Below are 21444 nucleotides of genomic sequence, written 5' to 3'. Positions count from 1 at the left end.
GTAATCTGTCATAAACAGTATTCACGACACGTTTTGTGTAGCTTGCGCCTAAAGAAGTAAAAACAAAAACGTTTGTTTTGCCACAATATTTGGGTCAATTTAATTTCGGGTGATGAGAGGATGGTTGCAGAAAGATTTTGAAAGAAAAATTCGGGTTGGTAAAAACTGGAAAATAACGGGATGTAAAAGTTCTTTGACAAATAAAGCAAATAACAGTTGTGTACAAAAGTGAAAATTAAGCATTTGAAAATGAAGTAAATCCACAAAAAATCCTCCTGACCTCACGAATATACAATGGTCAGAATGAAATACTTCATATGAAATGCTGAAACGAAAACAATGTAGTCTTTTTGGGAAATTAACAACCGGATACTCAAACACATTTAATTTCTGTTTACAAATTTCAAACATAAATAAGGATAATAGTTATACGGTTATGTTTACAGATTAACATCATCTTTAAGGAACTCTCCTGGTTTAAGGTAATCGTCACTTTGTGGTCGTCCATTAGGGACTGTTCCGGAATGTGAATAGTCATTGTTCGGTCTATTTGGTTGATTGTTTTGGGCTGATATAGGTGTTAAATAATCCTCACTTGATGGTCTTTCTGATTTATGGTTGATGTATCCGGCATTTCCATTTTGTCGTAATTCGACATTTCCTATTTCATCATAGCTGGGCGGAACTGCATCTAAGTAACCACCATTATCAGTGCCTTCCATTTCGTCTTCGTTCAGCTCATTATATATTTCTTCATCGTCGTAAATACCAGACATTACATCTACCGACTGTCTGGGAGTAGTGTCATACGGATTAATAGAACCAATTGTCCTTCTCATATCTATAAGCTCCTTTGATTTTTTTCTGTAATATTATACATTTGGTTTTACATTTACATATTTTGTTTATCACGTGCTTTTCTTATAAATGACAACGAGATGGATTATTGTGAAATCTGGCATGATTGTCAAGAGAGATTAAAAGACGTGGATTTAAACAAGAACAGGTCACCGTAATTCCTTCAAACTCTCAGAAAGGAAACAATGGAACCAATTGAATTAAAAACATACGGACATTTGTGAGTTATCAACAAACTAGTGCTGTATCTAATTTAGATTTAAATTTAATAATATTTCCGTCACAATACTTTTGAAGAAGTTTAAATAAAGATTTCCATCCAGAAAGATTGTTGAACATACCAGAAGAACAAATTCGTTGTGCATATTAAGCTGAAATTCCGCACAGGAAAGAACATCAGTGGAAATCGGCATAGGAAAGAATATACTGTAGACGGTACAATAGATACCAAGAACACAAGTATAAACAAAACTATTTCGAATATATTTTACATAATACTCGCAGTTAAAGGAATCAAGCTCAGATATTGACCTATGCAGATAAAAAACAATGTCGTCACATACTCGAATATCGGTGTCAACAGCAAAAGTTTTATCTGGTAAAATAAGGTGTTTTCTGTTTTAAATTATTCACGTATCATTTTAGCTCCTTGCTATTATATCATATTAACCAGGCATATTGTGTAGACCCATACATATTTTTTCAAGACTGTTAATGGTAGCACTATAGATGGATTGTGTAATGTATGTGGTTGGGTCGTTGTCTCATAGACGTATTTTCTGTGATGCATTCAAAGAAAATTGACGAATACATAATAGATGATCGATAAGTTTATGTAACTTGATGTACATATAAGAATCTGTATTCTAAATGTATATGTCACTCTGCTTGCATGTTTGTTTGTTCATTAGAAATTATTGTGTAATAGTAAACTGATCTTACTTGCTCGCTCCAATATTGTTTAGGAAGATTATGTTTCTTTTCATTTTTTGTAGTTCATTTGCTATTTCTTGGTGCAACACGAAAATGGTTTTGTAAAATGCAAAAACAGACCTTAACGTTAACTGTTCCCGCATAATGTTTAAACTGTTTTGTAAAGCTTATCTTACCTTTTATGTATGCAGACACCTACTATTATAGCTCCAACAATTAATACACTACAAGGAACACCAATCGCAATAGGCAATAATTCTATGTATGAAATAAAGATTTAAAGCTATTTAGTTGTACATGTGCAACAATCAGTTAAAAACAAGTACAATGCTATATTGGACAATTCACGAGACCAATGAGTTCCATTATGGAGAATAATTTATACATTACAATACAAAGGATGCTAACAGATATAGAGTCGTTTGATATATATCCTTTTTAAGTAATGTTTTTTTTACTAATATAATAGCTAAAATTATAGATCTGTTTATTCTTCTCCTGAATATATTTCATATTGCGATAAGACGTGTCACGGTACTTGTCTATCCCAAATTCATGTGTTTAGTTTTGAAGTTATATTTGTTATTCTCGTGGGATTTTGTCTGTTGCTTGGTCCGTTTCTGTGTGTGTTACATTGTAGTGTTGTTTCGTTGTTCTCCTCTTATATTTAATGCGTTTCCCTCAGTTTAAGTTTGTTACCCCGATTTTGTTTTTTGTCCATGGATTTATGAGTTTGAACAGCGGTATACTACTGTTGCCTTTATTTACTCATATACTTGTTATTCACAACGAAAAAGGATAAAGTGGTTCACATTATACTTTGTAACTAAAATGCAAGCAATTCGGCGAAAATATATCTAAAATGTGTGCAAACTCAATTGTAATGCAAAAAAAAACTTTTCGTGGATCATGACTGAAAAAAACAAAGATTTGTTAACTCTATTTTTTTCTTTACAATAAATGACTCTTGTTATAACTTTCATGCCGAAGATTACAACAGAGGAAAATTGTTGTATTGTATTTTACACTTTTTTTAGATGGAGAAGCCATACACAAAACATAATTACGTAAACATGAACAAATTGTTTTAATTGATAAACAGGTGTTAAAAGAGTAAGATTCATTAATTTTGTTGCTCTTATATTTAACAATTAAGAATTTTTTACTTGTGAGAGTGCTAGCTGTCTACATATGGAAATCACAGCTTCAAATTTTTTTCCATCATTGCAACAAGTGTGTTACGATAATATATGTACTACGACCTACTGTTATTAACTTAGCGTAATGTATATAAAATTAACGTTATATCAAATTGTGATTTTATAACATACCTATGACGCCTCCCGAAGGAGGTATCTGAGTTGAGACCTTTTCTGTTGTTGAAGATGTTGTTGATGCAAGACTGGTTGTTCCCGGTCCTATAGTACTTGAGGCCTCTAAGCTTTCACAGTCTGAAAATATATCAAAACGCTCATCCCAAAACGTTGTTTACACAACATTACTATCGCTTAGTTACTTTTATAGACATACAGTGTAAATAAAGTAAACCCAACTATTTGACAATTTAAAGTATATTGATACTTAAAATGAAAAGGACTTAACTCCTACACTATAAAACTTTTTCTACTTATGTTTTATAAGTTTGCTTCCATAAACATTTTAGTCAGCTCCTATGCCATTAATAATCATCATGTACTGTGTTACAACAAACGTTTTCCTTCGCAAAGTTGTAGATTTAACATTGGAGTGATGATATTTAGAGAAATTATGAATATGATATGTGTTTTCAGCTGTGTGTCATTTTCACTGTTGATCCAGAGGATATATCTGTCGTAGAGTTGTCATTTATTTAGACGTACTTTACATATAATTATGTCTATGACTGCATCTTACTATCCTTAACAGCAGATAATTTAGCTAATCTGCAATAAATTCCAACTGCATGCCTCATACCTAATATTTCATGTACTGTGTATCAACTATAGATTCTACTGACCAGGAAATGTTCTACTAGGCCACCGAAGCCGATTTAAAGTTCAGTCTAGATGACCGAGTTGTATAAAGCGACGATATCCGAACAACATGAGTTTGAATTCTGGCAAGGGAAGAACAAAAATTTGCTTTAGCAAATTGCAGATTTAATACAATTTTGTTGATATTCAGAGTACTTATGAATGAGATATGTGTTTTGAGCCGTGTATCACTTTCATTGGTCATCCAATGAATCGATCTGTCGTAGGGCACTTAATTAGACGTCAATAATAATTTCTGTAACTGCATCTTACGATGCTTTACGACAGATAATTTAGATCACCTGCAAACAATTCAATCTTCATGCCTAATATAGCATGCATGCATGCTGCATACTAGGTTTTGTACTGAGATATTAGATATCTAAGTCCATAAAACAAAAACAAAACAGCATAAAAAAAAATTTAAAAAATTAAACATTCAAGTGTCGTATAACTAAATAACTATTATTACAAATAGAAGCGAAAGATACCAGAGGGACATTCGCATTTATAAGTCGAAAACAAACTGACAACGCCATTTCATTAAAGATAAAGACAAACAAACAAACAAAAGTTCACAAACCACAACTTAGACAAGTATTAAACTTAAATGCCTACACCTTACGACACATACTTTTGTATATATGAAATTGCATTTGTTTATTTATCCCGTTTGGCTTTCAAACCAATAATTCTTCAGTAAATAAAACTTACTTTGTTGACTACAAGTATCACTATTTACTATCTGAAAATAGTCGAGAGCTATTATGGAATACGGTTCATTGGAATCTGTTCTGTACGCATTGAACTTGATCTGTAATAAACAAAGGAAAATGTTTCCCGTTTAGATGTTTTCGTACAAACATTGAGCATAAATTGAAACTCACTTTAAGATCTTGTTATCTTATTACATTCTCACGCTTTGTTCTTTAGTCGACCGTTGTCGCATTGACAATCAATCACATCACTTTCCATCTTTAAACCGCTTTTTTGCCGTATGAATAACATCGTGGATCTAATATTTTGATTCACTCCATATAAGTTTCTTTAGTGTGAAAAAAAGTCATACAGGTGAAGACTAACCTTGTGAAAAATTAAACGACCTTAGATGTATAATGACTAATTAAGTCTCCCAAACAAAGTTTGGAGACTTATTGTTTTTGGTCAGTTCTTATTATTTTTATTATTCTTCTTCCTCTTCTTCCTCTTCTTCTTCCGCCACTTTAAAAATTAACTTGTCCGCAGCGGTTCTCCTAAACGGCTTGTCAGATTTACTTAGAATTTTACAATATGTTAGACTTACATGTCTAGATGAGCCATCAATCTTTCGTTTCTGCATTGGGGTCTGTTAAGGGGTATTTTGGGGGTTAGAAAGGAGGGAGGGGTTTACTATAGAACCCTATGGGATTTTATTTTCTAAAATTTTCAAATGAATATAACTTGAAAACTGTAAGTGATAGATACATGCAGTCTTCAGAAATGATTATGTGACAATACAACAAATCACATGAAATATAGGGGGAGTCCCTGGGGGTCATCCCCACCCCCTTCAATTTGAGAATGTTCTTTTATCTTGTAAACGGTTCAGATCCCCACCCATAAACCATATATATTCTTCAATGGGACGATAAACAAATCAAATGAAATTAAAGGGAAGTCCCTGGGTGTCATCCCCACCCCATTCAATTTGAGAATGTGCTATAATCTTGTAAACGGTCCAGATCCCCACCCCTAAACCATATATATTCTTCAATGGGACGATAAAACAAATCAAATGAAATTAAAGGGAAGTCCCCGGGGGGTCATCCACACCACGTTCAATTTGAGAATGTGCTATTATCTTGTAAACGGTCCAGATCCCCACCCCTAAACAATATATATTCTTGAGGGGGACAATAAAACAAATGAAATGAAATAAAAGTGATGTCCCTAGGGGCTCACCCCACGCCCTCTTGTTTGAAAACTTGTAAACGGTCAACATCCCCACCCCTAAACCATATCTATTCTTGTAATGGACAATAAAAGTAATCAAATGAAGTTGAATAGAAGTTCCTGGGGGTTGCCCCCCCACCCCGTTCAATTTGAGAATGTGCTATTATCTTGTAAATGGTCCAGATCCCCACCCCTAAACCATATATATTCTTGTAGGAGACAATAAAACAAATGAAATGAAATAAAAGGTCGGTCCCGAGGGAGTCATCCCACCCCCTCTTGTTTGAAAACTTTTAAACGGTCAACATCCCCACCCCTAAACCACATATATTCTTGTATGGGACAATAAAACAAATCAAATGAAATGTAGGTAAAGTCCCTGGGGGTCACCACCACCCCTTTCTGTTTGAATACTTGTAAATGGTGGAGATCCCCACCCGTAAGCCATATATATTCTTGTATTGGACAAAAAATCAAATCAAATGAACATGGGACCATATAAATGGCGAGTTATGGGAGCTTTGTTTGGGAGACTTCGTAACAGCACCCTGTTACAATTTCTCCTTGTTAATTTAGGTTTTTTCTCAAAGCAGACTACAGATATATTCCTATTTTTTTGACTTTTTCCTGTTTTTATTTGTTAACCTGTAAACGAACTCCAGAAGACTTTTTGGTAACGTTTCTTTAAAGCAAAGTTATCAAATCATGCCCAAAAACTAATTGTAACGCAGTCACATGTTCATGTACCTGTCCAATTTTAGAAACCTTGTCAGTATGTTATTGTTCTATTATATGTCATTCTGATATATTTTCTATTATGAATTAGAAATTACGTTGAACCACAAACGTCAAAATTGTTCAAACGCGTAGTGGCATAAACTATTTGTGGATTCTTATAAATTCTATATAACTTTTGGACTATTTTAAATCTCGGTCTATTTCTGAAATTAATTCTTACATACTTTTGATTTTTTAACCCTGTATGCAAACATTGCCCATGTGAAATTTAAAAATTGTTTGTATAAATATTGAAAGACAAAAATATGTGACGTATACAATTTTCTGACGTCAGACACGCGAATCAATGAATGTGTTTGTAGATAAATATGTTTGTGTTCTGTTAAATAGTTCCTTTTAAAATTAAAATTTGAAGAGACTGTCAACAAAGTGAGAGGTTTAGCGCTTTAAAACCAGGTTTTATCCACCATTTCTTACATTTCAAACTGCCTGTACCAAGTCAGGAATATGACAGTTCTTGCCCATTTGTTTTTGATGTGTTTTGTCATTTGATTTTGCCATGTGATTATGGACTTCCCGATTAGATTTTCCTCTGAGTTCAGTATTTTTTCAGTACTAGTATGTATCTTTTGTTTTAACTCTATGTTTGTTTATTACTTCTGGTGTTGATAAACAATTTTTGATAGCTTCTTAAATTTGCCGTATAATTTTTTCACTTGGGACGACCTACATCATGATACATTGTAAATATATAGACAATTCACTATAGTTGAAGACCGTATGTTGTTGTCATCCAAATTCTTTCTGAATTTTCGGAACACGTTTTAGAAAGGAGTAGGTCCGGTCAGGTTCATCTGACGAAAGATTTTGACCCCTTTTTAAACACATAAGTGTCTATTTCATTTGAATCAATTAGTCTCGGTGAAAGATTTTAACTGATTTTGTCATTAAAACGATAACGATTCAAGCTCAAATATGAAAAATCTACCAAATATGCCGAAAAATGTCACTTTTCAGATGGTTTTTGTCAAAAATGATCATAAAATACAACTTACATTTCAATATTAAGGATGAACACGAATGCGGCCACCTTCGTTTTACACGAAAACCGTCTAAAATTTAACTAAAATGCTAAAATTGTGAAGATTTCAGTAATTTAGCATGTGCATTGTAGTGTCAAAAAGATCCCATATTTATGTAGCACAAGCATTCTACTGTCCAATAAATAACTAAAAGTTTACATTTTAACAATTTTGTAAAACTGCTATATTTTGGGGCCAAAATGGGGTCTTACTGGACTTACTCCTTTAAATGTGACGTCACTTTGGGCGTTGCATTGACTATGACTAACAGGGCTGTGATTTTGTAATGTATTCGTTTTTATTCTGTAGCTAGTCACCACTTCAGTTTAATCATGTATATCTATTTATAGTCATTTTATAAAATTTACTGTTTGCAAAACTATGTATTATTTTTTATAATAATGATGTTTTTGTCCCAGGCGGATAACCCTGGCCTCACAACTTTTTGGAACTTTTGGTCCTCGGCGATCTTTAACTTTGTAGTTGTTATGTCTATCAAACTTTTAACATCTGAGCATAGTTTTGTGTGGACGTATATAAATTTTGTTTAACCTGTTACCTTTTGATGGCTATTTTGTTTCGCTGTCCTATAATTTCTCCCATTTATCTGTTTATTTATTGTAACCCTGTCGTGTAATGTTTTCATTTTAATGTTATAATTAACACTGCCAGTTAAGCAGGAGGTTTTGCATGCATCAAAACCAGGTTTAACCCGCCATTTTTTCATAAAATGCCCTGTACCAAGTCAGGAAAATGGCCATTGTTACATTATAGTTCGTTTCTGTGTGTGTTACATTTCGGTGTTGTGTCTCTATTGTGTCGTAGTTCTCTTATATTTGATACGTTTCCCTCAGTTTTAGTTGGTAACCCGAATTTGTTTTTTCTCTATCGATTTATGAATTTTGAACAGCGGTATACTACTGTTGCCTTTATTTAACTCTATATGTTTTTGTTTTGTTCCGTTTGATTATGATTTAATTGACAAATGTCCCCCCCCCCCCCCTTTAAATTCATATTCATCTTGTTACGCTTATTGGACTCACCGTGGTACAAATAGTATAACTTCATAGTATTAACAACAATTACAAAGTGAATCAGCTTCGAACTATATTTCAAGATTTAGTGGTAACAAAAATTAAATAAGAAGTTAAAAAGACCAAACGGCAGTTTATATCAAACCCTCCTCTGTTTCGGGTAGTTATATAGATGGAAGAACTACATATTTATCACGTTTATCTATCATCAATTAACTGTTTGAGTGGGTATGCAAAATACATGCAATTTAAACTTAGATACCCCCATTTGGTTCCTTGTATTTCCGAACAGTAGTATTGATGCTAATGTTACTGAATTAAAGGAGTAGTTAAAATATTTTACTGTGTGCAAATTATGCAATATAATAGGAAAAAAAGCAAGTAGTTAACTAAGCATGTACTTTAAATACGCGGAAGTTTTTTTTCTGTTTACCTTTCCTGACAGACCTGTCACGTTTATCACACCACAGTGCCAGGCTTGACTTTGATCGCCACTCTTTTCAAATTTCTGGCTGTCTCCAACACTAACAGTTAGTCTTTTTACATGTTTACCAAACATATGATACCAGAATTTAAAGCATATGTAACCACTTAAAGTTGTAACATTGTTAAATGGCTCACTTTCTAAACTAGCTATTGTTGCATTATCAGTATCACTGATTTCAGTTGTGTGTACATAAAAAGCTGAAATATTGTAAAATAAATTAGTCTTTTCTATTCTATTTATTTTTAAAAAGTTTATACTGGTATCAGTTAATTGTTTTTTTGTTTGGTTTGGAAACAGTACAGGGCATGGTTTCATATATTTCCCAAATCATGAATGAAATTTCTTTAAAGCGAAAACATATTTAATAGTCATGATATTTTACTTGTATTTGTATCATACAGAATTGTTTTATAGTCTCTCATAACTCTATATGATAACAAGTTACTGGTTTTGTTAACTCATGTTTTTACTATGCTGTATATTTTACATGTAACAATGGTTGACACTTTATTGGAATATTTGTCTTGTCTTGTATACCGGTAACCAGTTAAACATATTTTGTAACCAGAGAAAACATTAATAAACGACTCAGAATAAAAAATAGTTTTTTTTCACATGTAATAGTCAGTTGTCCTACAACTAAAAGTCATTTTTTTTCAGTCTACTTAACTGTAGTAAATACTCTGGTCTTGGTATGTGTGTGTAACTTTATTCCGTTCAATTATTTAGGATGATATACCTCCATCTTTTGCCTTTTCTGGTCCGGTACTGTGACTTTGTTGATGTTGATATTGATATCGTTTCCAGTCTGAAGATACGGTATACCAATTACAGAGGTCCGTTTCAAAACTACAGCCTAATTCTCCTATATTAAAGTTAAAATATTTACATTATTTCTGTTTTTGATTAAAACAATTATTATGTTTAATACATAATATTGTTAACATTTTTATCTTATGTTACATCAAGCATATTATTATCAATTGTATTATGATGCGAACGTGGATAGTTAAAAAACAAACAAAGATCAAAACAGCGCTACTCACCTATAGGAACCACGGCATAAATGCCACTACCATTAAACAAAACAGAAAAAAATATAGCAACTGGAACAGTATTTGTCTTCATATTTTGGCACACTTAAACTTCCGGGTACATTGACATATTTTTTGTGTATTTAAATCACACTTACCTGTCAGTATACATTTAAAGTTTATTAAGATTTTCCTTGTATGTTTATAGATTCTGTTTGTGAAATTTAAGTCATTTTGATATGTTAAAAGTCGTCAAATAATGTTTTTTTTCTATGCTCATTGTATACATGTAAATATGTTTTATAAATATATAAGAGACCGTATCGAACAGTTTTGAATGACGAAACAAAATATAAAGTTATCTGATAAGCGCGATTGTAGTACACTTTAATATAGACTCGAACTTGATAGGTATATTGTATTGACACCTGTCTATTGTTGAAGAATTTACGTTGACCTTTTTATATAGTTCGGGAATATTTGTCCTCGAGTTGCTGTATCATTGTCGTAAACTCCACATCTCCTTTAATCATATGTATGATTTGTCAGTATAGTCAGCATTTCTTTGACGACATGAACTATCAATGATATGGTCATGATTATAACTTAACTGTTTACAAAACTTTGAATTTTTGAAATAATAAGGCTTTTTCACCTCAGGAATAGATCAATTTACATTATTTTATGAATTTTTGGTCCTCAATGCGCTTCAATTTCGCACTAAATTTGGTCTATATAATTTTATTTTATTCGAGTCTTTTGTACTCGAAACGAGTCAATCCTGGTATCTTTGATGAGTTTATTGTACAATTTTACTCGAAAGGGTGAATCATGAGTTTGTTTTTTTTTAATTCAAAGGAATCACGTCTGGCTTTCTACGAGGACTTGGCGAGAAATTGAATATGATAATACCTTGAAGAGGTGATACGATAAAGATAATACCATTTAGATGTGATACTATACAGATAAATGATAATATCTTGTAGAGGTGATACGATATAGATAAAATCTTGTAGGGGTGATGCAGTATAGATAATACCGTGTAGAGAAGATAAAATATAGATACTACCTTGTAGAGAAGATACAATACAGATAGTACCATGTAGATTGGATACCTTATATGTGATACCTTGTAGAGGTGTTTACGTATATGTAATACTTTGTAGAGGTGATACCATATAGGTAAGATCTTGTTGGGGGATACCATATAGGTAATACCTTGTAGAGGTGATACGATATAGATATTTCCTTGTAGTAGTGATACGATATAGATAACAAATTGTGGAGGTGAAACCATATAAGTAAACACCTAGTAGAGGTGATACGATATAGATAATACATTGTAGTAGTGATACGATATATAAACATGGAAAAAATTATTACTACACCTTGATTTTATAACCCTTGGAAAATCACCTTCCTTTTATGGATAGAAAATGATAAAATATTTGTATAATAATAATGAGACATTGTTAATGATAACACTGGTATTGAAACGAATTTAAAAAAAAATGTTTTAATTAACCACAATTTTGATAACAAAATGAAGCAATTTTTGTACAAAGTAATGCATTTTACAACTTTTACTGTAATCAGCAATAGAATGTCAGGCATTTCAAAATAAATCTTTAGATGATTGTTCACATCATCGTTGATCTTTATTCGGAATAAATCAATACTTGGTGCAACCTCCATTCATACGGATAACCGCCTCTTAACGTCTTCTCATGCCAGGCACCAATAGACAAATTTGTTGCTGAGGTAACCGCATCCATTCCTAATAAAGGGCATTGTTTATTTCATGAACTGTTTAAACTGGAGGTGTCCTTTCAGGCACTTTACGCCAAATAATATCCCATATAATCTGGATATGTTTCAAATCCGGGCTACAATCAGGGCAAGGAAGATAAACCGACCTTCATTGGACCAATCAACCTTCCTCCAAGATGCTAATTTCCAACGTTGGTACACTTTGCACCATTGGATACGGGCCACTGTATGTCTGTTCGTTAGCAAAGGTCACCGAAACGGTCTTCCTGCACAATAACAAGTAGCTGTGAATCAATTTCGAACAGTTCTTGTTTCAAGTCTCCTGTATGGCGACCTCTCTCTTTTTAGGATTGTATTCACAAAACGATTTATAGCGGACAATTGATGACCAACATAATTTGCAATTTGTCTCAGTGACATTCTTGCTTTTTTCATGCTGATAATCTGCTATCTTACTGCATTTGACAGTTACGGAAGACCCAGTACAGAACTTTACAAACTTTATTATATTTAAAGTGTTGAAAATAATATGGATAAAGACATCTGTTCTATTGTTTACGGGTACAGTAGCTGCATGTGCTGATTTGAACTTATCAGGTCGATATTTATTGATTAAAGTCATGTGATATTAAAATAATGTTAAACTAGTTCTATTTCAATAAATTATACCACACAACAATATAGAGTGCTTTTTATTTGAATTTCAATTCGGTGTTGCAATACTTTTTTCCATGTGTATTGATAATACCTTGCAGAGTTGATACGCTTTAGATAATACCTTGTAAATTTCGTCTTGAGAATATTATTTTAATTAGACATATCTCCTATAATTGATTTTATTTAAATTAACCATAGCACTAGAACAAAGTGTCATTTAAAGGGAAACAAATCATATAGGAATAGATTACCTTAGCCGTATTTGACACAACATTTTGGAATTTTCGGTCCTCAATGCTCTCCAACTTTGTACTTGTTTGGCTTTATAACTTTTTTGATCTGATCGTCACTGATGAGTCTTATGTAGACGAAACGCGCGTCTGGCGTATTAAATTATAATCCTTGTACCTTTGATAACATTTTACTCGCTTTTTATTCATACAAATGGGTAATTTAATTTTAAATATTTGTTAAAATGATTTTTTAATTCAACTTGATTGTCCTTGCTAAGAGCATTTTGGAGTCAATCTGGTTAGATGAATAAAAGAGTTCATTTCATTCATAAAAGTAATTCATTCAGAGTAGAATTTTCCATTACATTCATTCATAAGAAATTTTTTTAAATCGGGTGAATCGGCCTTTCAATTTACCTTGGAGACATCATTGAATCGGATGACAAATTGGATAATACTCTTTATTGTGTAATGTTTAGTTTAAACATATTTTATTGTTCAAAATGACAAATGGATCAGACAAACGTTTTACAACTTAGTAACGTCTTCACCAATGTTTGAGCCTCTGTCTCAAAAATAACAAGCTTTCAGTAGTTTACTTAGTACTCTGGTACTGACATGATTTCCCAATTCTCCGTTGATAAATTAAGAAACTACGTGTATAGCTCTATCATACTAAAGGTTTTTTGGCTAATTGTTAAAGCCTCTTTTGATCATTATTATATCTCTTCACATGTGTATGGCTTACATGTATACTTACTTGGGGTTCAAATGTTTGATTTGAGTTTTCCAGGTAAAGCTAAATAAAAAGCACTTCTGAAGCACTAACTTAATTATCGTTATTTTTTTCAACCAAAATATTACATTATTACTAGAACATTAAAGATTCTTAAAAGATATATGACTTATTGTAAACGAAAATACGTTAAAAACAAAAAAGACTCTCGAATTTTCTCGAAAATAATTTTCCTAACATTATTGATTGCAATAAAAGGTCGCCGCTGCAAAGACCGCCTCACCATGGCCTACAAGATACAAAAGAGATTGGTAGACATTGAAACGTCTAATTACTACAAACCTGGAGATTCACGGACCAAACGAGGTCGTTGCATACACCAACAGAATACTCTAAAACACCAATACAGACAGTCCTTCTTTCAAAGATCAATTAGAGAATGAACACTTTACCGTTAAAAAAACACAACATTAGTTACACTAGAATGGTTCAAGGCCAGCCTTACCATCATACCAGAGGCCTTGACAGCAACATCCCACATCAAGAACTCCTTAGATCCTAGATGTAAATAGTTTTAATTTGTAAATAAATAATTACTGTTAATAGATACTGCTGGTTTTGATAATAGAGGAGGAGGATTATACGAGCAAAAATAATCATACACTCAAGAATAGTTTTAATTTGTAAATAAATAATTACTGTTAATAGATACTGCTGGTTTTGATAGTAGAGGAGGATGATTATACGAGCAAAAATAATCATACACTCAAGAATAGTTTTAATTTGTAAATAAATAATTACTGTTAATAGATACTGCTGGTTTTGATAATAGAGGAGGAGGATTATACGAGCAAAAATAATCATACACTCAAGAATAGTTTTAATTTGTAAATAAATAATTACTGTTAATAGATACTGCTGGTTTTGATAGTAGAGGAGGAGGATTATACGAGCAAAAGTAGTCATACACTCAAGAAGAGTCCGACTCTGTAATGATAGAAGAAGAGAAGAAGAAGTATAGCGGTTCTAAAAAAAGATTTTTACAGATTCCAATGTAAATGCAATTTCTTCTTTTTATGGCATATTGGTTGGTTATCAACTATAAAACAAACAAAACTTGGGCTCGGTTAATATCATTTAAATACTCTTCCGTCATATTTGGTTTCAATTGATCGAACAGTTTTCTAGAACATACCGGGTATTCCGATTCGAAATCCGCACAAGGATCTTAATCAAGAGTCGATCAATACACGAGACTGCAAACGGTGGGTAAGTAAAAATCTCGATCCGATCCCCATGGAGCACAATACACCGTGTGAATCGGATCCAAATTTTATACATACCCAGCGGTCTCGTGTTATTGAAGAAGTACACTGATCTACGTTGTCTGTGTAATTTTTGTGATGTTAAAGCAACAACTTCAATCTCAAATCAGTGATAAATAGCTTTTCAACCAACTGACAGACTAATATTTTAAACTCATTTATCCATTCTTATCATAAATAAAAAAAAAATATTTGCAAAGTTTGGTGTCATTCTCCTCACTCATTACGTCCGAAGTGTTTATTTTTGTTTACAATACGTGATAAGCACACGCAGACATATAAATCAGTAATCACAGCTTCAATAAGGCGGACCGCAAGTTTTTAAAACTGACCAAAAAATAGTTCATTAATTAAGTAGACCGTTTAATGACGCAGGAAAGATAATTTTGGATTTAACTTAATATGTGATCAAATAAATATACATTTTGACCTTTACTTCATTCATTAGCAGGTGTAGGCAGTATATAAATCAATTGAGGGATAATAAGAATATTTAAAACTTTTTTTTGTCTTTAAGCCTTCTTTTTCGTCTCACAAAATTGATGAGCAGGTTTGTAGAGAATATGTTTCTTAAGCTATTCTGATCGGAACCGTTTATGAACATTGTACATTCGGAGGACGCAGCTGAATTAGTTTATAACCTTCCGCAATCAAGAAACGTTACCACGACCCCCCCCTTTTCCTTTTCCCCTTCCCCCTTGCGCATGCATAAAATAACCATCATGATTTCCCTTTTTCCGTCACTTAAGTTTTAATATTGATTCGTTATAATTTGATTTCTTAAGTATTACAGGCACATACAGAATGTGGCGGTGTAAAAGATGTTAGCAGGCGCACAACCCTCCCATAACCTGGGACAGTGGTGTAACAGTACAACATATAAAAACAAACTATAAAACTGTGTTTTTAACGTGCAAGAGATATGGCTCTCTCTTAACACGGGTCAGCCATTTATCGTCCCCTTCCGACGGACTATCATCGTTTCCTCAAGACCATACTCGCAAATGGTGTCAAGGGAGAGCCGAAAATTCAGTCCCTGAAATTTTCATAGCAGGGGTAGTTATCGGTGCCAGGGTTAATTGACTATGGCTGACTAAGATTGTATATGTCATGAAGTAAGATTCATAGTAACGATAGTAGTTTGGAGTGACTTTGTCTATTTAGTAGATTGCTACTTCAAATCTAGGATAGGATGGGTCTCTAAAGACTGCCTTGCTGTCATTTCCCCCTAGCAATGAATTGATTGTGACTTGTGTTTGCGTTTAATTTTAATCTCTTTAAGAATTGTGATTTCTAACAGTCTCTTCTTATTTCTAACTAGCTTGTCTTATAAATCCATGTCATGCTAGAACGTGACTGGTAAGATTGCAAGTAAGCTGATAGGCAGACTGAAAACGGATTGTGAGTGATTTGGCTAGTCAATACCTTGCGCTTTTTTTAAATATCACAAGTGAAACATCTTCATTGTTATATGACGTCGAAACAATAGTTTAAAGTTAACAGTCTCTTCTTATTTCTAACTAGCTTGTCTTATAAATCCATGTCATGCTAGAACGTAACTGGTAAGATTGCAAGTAAGCTGATAGGCAGACTGAAAACGGATTGTGAGTGATTTGGCTAGTCAATACCTTGCGCTTTTTTTAAATATCACAAGTGAAACATCTTCATTGTTATATGACGTCGAAACAATAGTTTAAAGACAGTTTATCAAAGATCGCTGAAAATTCGACGACTGATTTGTAAGTGGTTCAGCTTCAAACATCAATGAGTTGATTGCAAACCAGCGAGTAAAACGTGTAGAAGCTGGAAATATTTCAATGAAACGAAATACTTAATTAATGATACTTTTAGGGAGAATAAAATGAATGCAACAGAATGACATATTTATTCGGGAAACGAAACAATAATTCATAGTTACTGCGATTTCGTCTTGATTTTTTTTTTAAATTAAACATAGCACTAGAACAAAGTATCAGTTAAAGGGAAGGAAATCATATAGGTTTTACCCACATTGTATACAATAGGCAATTTAATTTCAAATATTTGTTTAAACAATTATTTAATTCAACTTGACGATCCTTGCTAAGAGCATTTTGAAGTCAATCTGGTTAGATAAATAAAAGACTTCATTTCATTCATAATAGTTATTCATTCAGAGTAGAATTTCCCAATTACTTTCATTCATACAAAACGATTCTAAATCGGGCGATTCGGCCTTTCGATTTACCTAGGAGATAGAGACATCATTGAAACGGATGACAAATCGGATAATATTCTTTATGGTATCGTGTAAACACACCCTAATGATGTTTGCTCCTCTGTCTCAAAATAACAAGCTTTCAGTAGTTAGTGCTTTAGTACTGACACGATTTCCTAAATTCTCCGTTGATGAATTAATTACTACGTGTACAGCTCTATCAGAAAACAGTTTTTTTGGCTATTTGTTAAAGCCTCTTTTTATCATATATCTCTTCACACGTTTATGGCTTACAAGTTTACTTACTTGGGGTTCAAATGTTTTGATTTGAGTTTTGCAGGTGAAGCTAAATAAAAAGCACTTTGAAGCACAAAATTAATTACTGTTTTCATTTAACAAAAATATTGAATATTAAAGATTATTAAAAAAAGATATATGACTTATTGTATATGAAAACACGTTAAACACAAAAAAATCAAACGTTCGAAAATAATCTTCCTAGCATTATTGGTTGCTATAAAAGATCGCAGCTGCAAAGACCGCATCACAATGGCCTACAAGATACAAAAAAGATTGGTAGCCATTGACATGTCTAATTACTACAAACCTGGAGATTCACGGACCAGATGAGGTCATTGCATATACCAACAACATATTCTTAAAAAAGACTAGTCCATATACTTCATCTTTCAAAGATCCAATAGGGCATGAACACTTTACCGTTAAAAAAAAAACACAACATTAGTTACACTAGAATGGTTCAAGGCCAGCCTTACCATCTTACCAGAGGCCTTGACAGCAACATCTCACATCAAGAACTCCTTAGATCCCAGATGTAAATAGTTTTAATTTGTAAATAAATAATTACTGTTAATAGATACTGCTGGTTTTGATAATAGAGGAGAATGATTATACGAGCAACAATAATCATACACTCAAGAAGTAATTACTGTTAATAGATACTGCTGGTTTTGATAATAGAGGAGGAGGATTATACGAGCAACAGTAATCATACACTCAAGAAGTAATTACTGTTAATAGATACTGCTGGTTTTGATAATAGAGGAGGATGATTATACGAGCAACAGTAATCATACACTCAAGAAGTAATTACTGTTAATAGATACTGCTAGTTTTGATAATAGAGGAGGAGGATTATACGAGCAACAGTAGTCATACACTCAAGAAGTAATTACTGTTAATAGATACTGCTGGTTTTGATAATAGAGGAGGAGGATTATACGAGCAACAGTAATCATACACTCAAGAAGTAATTACTGTTAATAGATACTGCTGGTTTTGATAATAGAGGAGGAGGATTATACGAGCAAAAGTAATCATACACTCAAGAAGAGAAAAAGAAGTTTGGCGGTTCTAAAAAAGATTTTACAGATTCCAATGTAAATGCAATTTCTTCTTTTTATGTCATATTGGTTGATTATCAACTATAAAACAAACAAAACTTGGGCTCGGTTAGTATCATTTAAATACTCTTCCGTCATATTTTCATATTTGGTTTCAATTGATCGAATAGTTTTCTAGAACACACCGGGTATTCCGATTCGAAATCCGCACAGGGATCTTAATCAAGAGTCGATCAATACACGCGACCGCAAACGGTGGGAAAGTAAAAATCTGGATCCGATCCCAATGGAGCACAATATACCGTGTGAATCGGATCAAAATTTTATACATACCCAGCGGTCTCGTGTTATTGAAGAAGTACACTGAACTACGTTGTCTGTGTAATTTTTGTGATGTTAAAGCAACAACTTTAATCTCAAATTAGTGATAAATAGCTTTTCAACCAATTGACAGACTAATATTCATTTTTTTACATAAATAAGGCCGTTAGTTTTCTCGTTTGAATTGTTTTACATTGTCTTATCGGGGCCTTTTATAGCTGACTATGCGGTATGGGCTTTGCTCATTGTTGAAGGCCGTACGGTGACCTATAGTTGTTAATGTTTGTGTATTTTGGTCTTTTGTGGATAGTTGTCTCATTGGCAATCATACCACATCTTCTTTTTTATATAAACTCATTTATCCATTCTTATCATAAATAAGGAAACAAATAAAAAGTTTGGTGTCATTCTCCTCACTCATTTCGTCCGAAGTGTTTATTTTTGTTTACAATACGTGATAAGCACATGCAGACATATAAATCAGTAATCACACCTTCAATAAACAGGATTGCAAGTTTTAAAAACTGACCGTGATATAGTACTTTAAATAGGTAGACCGTTTAATGACGCAGGAAAGATCATTCTGGATTTAATTTAATATGTGATCAAATAAATATACATTTTGACCTTTACTTCATTCATTAGCAGGTGTAGGCAGTATATAAATCAATTTAGGGATAATAAGTACATATTTGATTGAGTATCGGATTATCGTTATATATTAAGATTTGTTTAAGATATCATTGTTTATCTACAGACACAATAGTTTCTATTAAGGCCCATATCACGCGTCTCGTGTTTGGTAGTTGACAGGAAGTTAATCTTACCTTTCGTATAAAAGCCAACTTAGAACAAATCTTGCTGCAGTCTGACCGCGTGGTTCATACGTGTAAAGAACGATCACAATGAATCCACAAGAAAAATCTAAATTTGCGTCGTTTTTTAAGAAATCTACAGATAAAACTAATTCCTCTTGGAACTCAAAGAAGATTCTCCAGAAAATTACAAATGCTCGGAAATTGCAAAGAAATATAGTGTCAAATTCCGAAACTCAAAAACCAACAAGTGAAGGCCAGCGGAGGTTTCGAGCAGTAGTACATGTTACTAAAGCAGCAGTTTATAGAGCTCCAAATTTGTTAGCTATCAATTTGGACACTCCAAGAGTTAAACCAGAGATCAAAACTACAGTAATGACAACAAAATTGAAACCTAACATTTTGCAAGGTGTAATTGACAAAAAACTTGAGTTTGACGCTGACATACCATCTGTCAATGCAATATGCTGTGATGAGAAGAATTCAGTTTGGGTAGGATGCTGGAACAGGTCACCAGTTCGTAGTCTCACGTGCCATGATAAAATAGAACCTAAAGAACAATACGATACACCAGTCTCTGATATGACTGTGATGCCATCAGGAGATATTCTCTTCACTAAATTTGGCGATTGTGCAATAAAGAAGCTATCGAGAAAAGATGGAACTATAACTACGTTTCGTGGCTGTATGCCACTTTACCCAGAGGGTATTCATGTAACAAGATCGGGAAACATACTAGTGACTGTTGTTGATGCATCAAATTTCCTCGTTACCAAAACGACCACACGAAAAGTTGTCAAAATGAATGACGCGGGAAAAGTCATTAAGGAAATCGAATATGGAAGTCGCGGACTCAAATTTTTCATTTTACCATACAGAGTAACTGAAAATGTAAATGGTGATATCTGCGTCGTTAATAGAACAGGGGTGTACCTAGGTCAAATTGTTGTACTTGATAAAGAAGGAAATTTAAAGTTCACGTATGATGGAAATCCAAGCCAGCATTGCAATGACTTTATACCAATGAGTATAGCTTGTGACAATAACGGTTGTATCATTGTTGCTGATCCTAGTGACTATGCTATCCATATTCTGGATAAAACAGGCATTTTGCTTCAATATTTGAACTCTAATAAGATAGGTATTAGTCCGCCTTTGAGTGTTTGTGTGGACCAAAAAGGGTTTTTGTGGGTTGGGTGTATGACAGAAGAGGGGAAACAATCATATACAACTAAAGTATATGCACTATGTTGATTTATATGTACAAAATCTAGGGGAAGGTGCAATATTTTTACAAAAATTGTGATGTGTAATATGATGGTATTAAATCTTATTTTAAATAATACTCATTTGTTTTTTTTATTTAATATGTTTATTTACTTGTATTTTACAAAATGGGAGATTCTGATTGAAGTTAGTAAGATACTTACACTTTTGTGTCTCAGTCTACTTATATTCGTCATTATAGAAAATTGAAAGATATAATAAAAAAAGGAGGAGATGTGGTATTATTGCCAATGAGACAACTATCCATTTGAATCAAATGATATTAAAGTGGTAGTAATCAATTATAGAACACCTCACGGCCTTCAACAACGAGAGGACCCATACTTTATAGTCTATAGGCTATATAAGTACAATGTACAAATAGTGATTGTGTAATATACGTAAATACTCTGAATTTGGGTTGATGTTGATACACAAACAAATAATACGTGAATTGAAGCAATTATATCGTTTTATGAATTTGTGCCTACAAGATTCCATGCACTTGATTACTATTTGTCTGTGACTGTTATGACTGTTGATCAGTCTGGTTTTCTATGTTTTGTTTTGTGTATGTCTGTTGGTCTGTTGGTCTGTTGGTCTGTTGGTCTTTTTCTTTTGGCGTTGTCAGTTTATTTTCGACTTATGAG

At 33.0% G+C, this 21444-nt stretch overlaps 2 protein-coding genes across 2 annotated transcripts; one reads left to right on the top strand and one right to left on the bottom strand.

Annotated features, from left to right (window-relative positions):
• Positions 1 to 370: 370 nt before the first annotated feature.
• LOC143072924 (uncharacterized) lies at positions 371 to 10239 on the bottom strand. The gene is made up of 7 exons (XM_076248097.1): positions 10123 to 10239; positions 9816 to 9941; positions 9023 to 9273; positions 4518 to 4617; positions 3123 to 3242; positions 1968 to 2049; positions 371 to 864 (listed from the first exon to the last, which is right to left on the bottom strand). Exons 1-7 carry the CDS (start codon positions 10202 to 10204, stop codon positions 441 to 443), a joined length of 1185 nt encoding a protein of 394 aa, XP_076104212.1. The 5' UTR covers positions 10205 to 10239; the 3' UTR covers positions 371 to 440.
• Positions 10240 to 19489: 9250 nt separating this feature from the next.
• LOC143072914 (uncharacterized) lies at positions 19490 to 20873 on the top strand. Its single transcript, XM_076248086.1, has one exon. The coding sequence runs from the start codon at positions 19619 to 19621 to the stop codon at positions 20780 to 20782; it is 1164 nt and encodes a 387-aa protein (XP_076104201.1). The 5' UTR covers positions 19490 to 19618; the 3' UTR covers positions 20783 to 20873.
• The last annotated feature ends 571 nt before the right edge of the window (positions 20874 to 21444 follow it).

This window comes from Mytilus galloprovincialis, chromosome 1 (assembly GCF_965363235.1).
Source record: "Mytilus galloprovincialis chromosome 1, xbMytGall1.hap1.1, whole genome shotgun sequence".
NCBI lineage: Eukaryota > Metazoa > Mollusca > Bivalvia > Mytilida > Mytilidae > Mytilus > Mytilus galloprovincialis.
This window is presented reverse-complemented; position numbering and strand designations above follow the sequence as displayed.

Coding starts and splice junctions, on each gene's coding strand:
- LOC143072914 (XM_076248086.1), top strand. CDS start 19,619: ATGAATCCACAAGAAAAATCTAAATTTGCGTCGTTTTTTAAGAAATCT.
- LOC143072924 (XM_076248097.1), bottom strand. CDS start 10,204: ATGAAGACAAATACTGTTCCAGTTGCTATATTTTTTTCTGTTTTGTTT. Junction 9,942..10,122: donor TTATGCCGTGGTTCCTATAG/GTGAGTAGCGCT, acceptor ACTTTAATATAG/GAGAATTAGGCTGTAGTTTT. Junction 4,618..9,022: donor TGACAGGTCTGTCAGGAAAG/GTAAACAGAAAA, acceptor TGTTTATTACAG/ATCAAGTTCAATGCGTACAG.